At 35.7% G+C, this 3,010-nt stretch overlaps 1 protein-coding gene across 1 annotated transcript in view; it reads left to right on the top strand.

Moving 5' to 3' along the window:
* Positions 1-2,689, top strand: part of PLCL1 (phospholipase C like 1 (inactive)) — a 419,773-nt gene extending 417,084 nt beyond the window's left edge. The window contains exon 6 of the mRNA XM_027865656.1: positions 818-2,689. Coding sequence (XP_027721457.1) covers positions 818-1,000 — 183 coding nt within the window. The 3' untranslated portion in view covers positions 1,001-2,689. The remainder of the gene's footprint in view (positions 1-817) is intronic.
* Positions 2,690-3,010: the final 321 nt, after the last annotated feature.

Genomic DNA, 3,010 nt, shown 5'->3' with positions numbered 1-3,010 from the left:
CTATCTATCTATCTATCTATCTATCTATCTATCTATCTATCTATCTATCTATCTATCTACCTATCTATCTATATCTCAAACACACGTAATATTGTATACGTACATATAATGTACATATTATATACCTATATATGTATACATACACATATTATATACACAGTATATACATATACTAAACATGCATAATATATACACACATGTATATGTAATATAAATCCATATGTTTCCATGTATGTATATCTATAGATACAGACAAATTATATAAGTGCATACACACACACATACACACATAGAGTAACTCAAGAGTCTCAATCAATCAATCAATATTTATTAAGTGCCTACTATGTCCCAGGCACTGTGATAAGCACGGGATATACAAAAAGAGACAAAGAACAGTCTCTGTCCTTAAGGAGCTCACAATCCAAAGGGGGGAGAAAATATATAAGCAATACATACAAAGCAAGCTTATACAGGCTAAAAGAGGAAATAATTAACAGAGGGAAAGTACTAGAATAAAGAAGGGTTGGAGAAGTCTTCCAATAAAAGAAGGGGTTTTAGTTAGGACCTAAAGGAAGCTAAGAGAGGTCAGTAGGTAGAATGAAGGAGGGAGAGTGTTGCAGGAATTGGGGATTAGTGCTGTTTTAAACTTAAATATTATTATTATTATTATAAACTAATATGGGATATATGTTTGGGGAAAATGGCCTGTGATTCATTTACTTAAGCAATGGCATGAGAAAATTTGAATTATTTCACATTGAAAAGATCATGTCTCACTCGTAGTTTCTTCTTTGTTCATATTTACACATCTGTACAGGGACAAAGCGATCTGTTGAAGAATGCCAAGAATGAGGCCCTGGAGAACATGAAGCAGATACAGTTAGCGTGTTCATCCTGTGGTTTGAGCAAAGCAGCTGCTGGTGGTGCTGAAGCAAAGAGCAAGCGAAGCCTCGAGGCCATTGAGGAAAAGGAAACTGGAGATGAGAATGGAAAGCTCTGAGCCCGAGGCACTACTACTACTACTACTACTACTGGGCTTGTCCTTTGGGTCAAGGACTTGAAACTATTTTTTTAGAGCATTTAGAAATTCACAAAGAATACCCTCTCCAGGGTGTTGGAAATACACAAATTATTTCACAATGTCAGTATTTAATTGTGGTTAATTTATCTAAGTTAAACCCTTTTGTAGCCATGTTTTTAAATAGATCAGAGCTCTGTGTGTTTGTGTGCACACGTGTGTGCACATGAAGGAGAGAAAGATTGTGTAGAATCTATTCTATGTTGCATCTCCATGTACTAAGTTATTCTTCTCCCAGTTTTCTAGCACCCCCTTAAATTTTGAAATTCCAGAGTATTTCTTGTAACTGGGCTTGTACTTTATTTTACTTTCTTGCTTTTGTCATTTAATTTAGATCTCTTAATGTATGTTATTGTCGAAGGAAGCCAAATTTACCAATAGATAGATGTTTCAATAGGTTAAAATATAGATTAGAATAAATTCTCTGAATCACAGTATTGTTGGGAATCAATAAACCAGCAGAATTTATGGATAGATCACCAAAGTCATTGCATTCAGCCATTGCTATTTGAAATTTATTTTTTAAAAATTCATTTATTAGAATTCAGTAAAGTAATGTACCTGAGACTAGTGAACATATGTGGCTTCAGTGGACAAGCCAATCATGAGTAAAATAATGCCCACCAACTAGGGACTCAGTAACATAGTGAAAGCTCTGTTTGCTGTTAGGGTTTTAATGCAGAAATAATATTCAGAGGTTCTGAATTTCAATGTTGGTTTTTGTAGAGAGTTCTTGAACTTCATAAACCATGAGCCTTGTCATAGGTTTGTCTGATCAGTGGGGAACCGTTTAGAGACTGTATCTTGATAGGAATTTTAGTGAAGAGTGCCTGATTGCTCTGAGGGGTGGCATGGGTTATAGGATTGTAGCGCTAGAGATGGGAAGGCCCTCAGATGTTATCTAGGCCAGCCCCCTTATTTTACAGATGAGGAAACTGAGGCCCAGGAAGGTGAGAAATAGCTCTAAGTAAAGGGCCCCATTATTGCTATTATTATCATCATTATTTGTTGAGATTGGGTCTCTCTATCTTGCCCAGTCTGGAAGTTCAGTAGCCACCCTTGGGCCTGTCCCACTGCCGATTATCATGGAAGCTTTGATCTATTCCACTTCATCCCTCCTTAGGTAGTTTAGTGGCAGACCTCTCAAGAAACTCGTTATATTGGTGCTGGACTTCGTGTGGTTATCTGATTGCCTTTAGCCCTACTGCAGCTCAAAACTTCCTAGTTAAGCAACCCACTAGCCTCAGCCTCCCCAGTAGCAGAGGTTACAGGGGTGTACAGTGCCACACCCAGCTAAAAGGGCACAATGAGTGGTACGGGTGTGTAACAGTGGGGTAATTTTTGAGAAATATCAAACTTCAAGGCACTTTTAGCACACATTGGAAGAGATATAGGTCAATGAAGAGACAAATTAGGTTCCCTCCATGGTAGAATCTGTATCATTGTTATTATTCCATCTTATTGATAATGTACTTGAGTGTAATATGTATGTTATCTCTGACAGAACGATATGTTCTATGGTTATAAAAAGAATATATTTATTTAAAGCATTGCTTTTATTTTGAAAAGCTACTTAATTAATTTGATTAACAAATGTGCTAATTTTTTGAATTTAATGGAAGGTAATTGTTGAAAGTTTGCCTATCTTAAAATCTAATATTGTTAGTGTGTTAAGTTATTCTGACTTCCTCTTAAAATTATGTTCATGTTGCACATTACTGAGAGAGTAAAGATATGAAAAAACCTTTGACCTGTTTTTCTTTAGTGAATTAATTGAAAAGCTAAGTGGAAGCAATCTAATATCTGACTTATAAAAAGTATGATGCAAAAATGATTCTGTTTCTCAGTGGGTTAGCTATGATAGGTGATAAATTAAGATGGGGCATTTTATTATATAAATGAAAATTTTTTAGACCAAATGATGCCTCAGTG

The sequence above is a fragment of the Vombatus ursinus genome, unplaced genomic scaffold, assembly GCF_900497805.2.
Source record: "Vombatus ursinus unplaced genomic scaffold, bare-nosed wombat genome assembly UNPS02014779.1, whole genome shotgun sequence".
In the NCBI taxonomy this organism is placed as follows: domain Eukaryota; kingdom Metazoa; phylum Chordata; class Mammalia; order Diprotodontia; family Vombatidae; genus Vombatus; species Vombatus ursinus.
The sequence above is the reverse complement of the archived record's forward strand: the minus strand, read 5'-3'. Positions and strand labels throughout refer to the sequence as shown.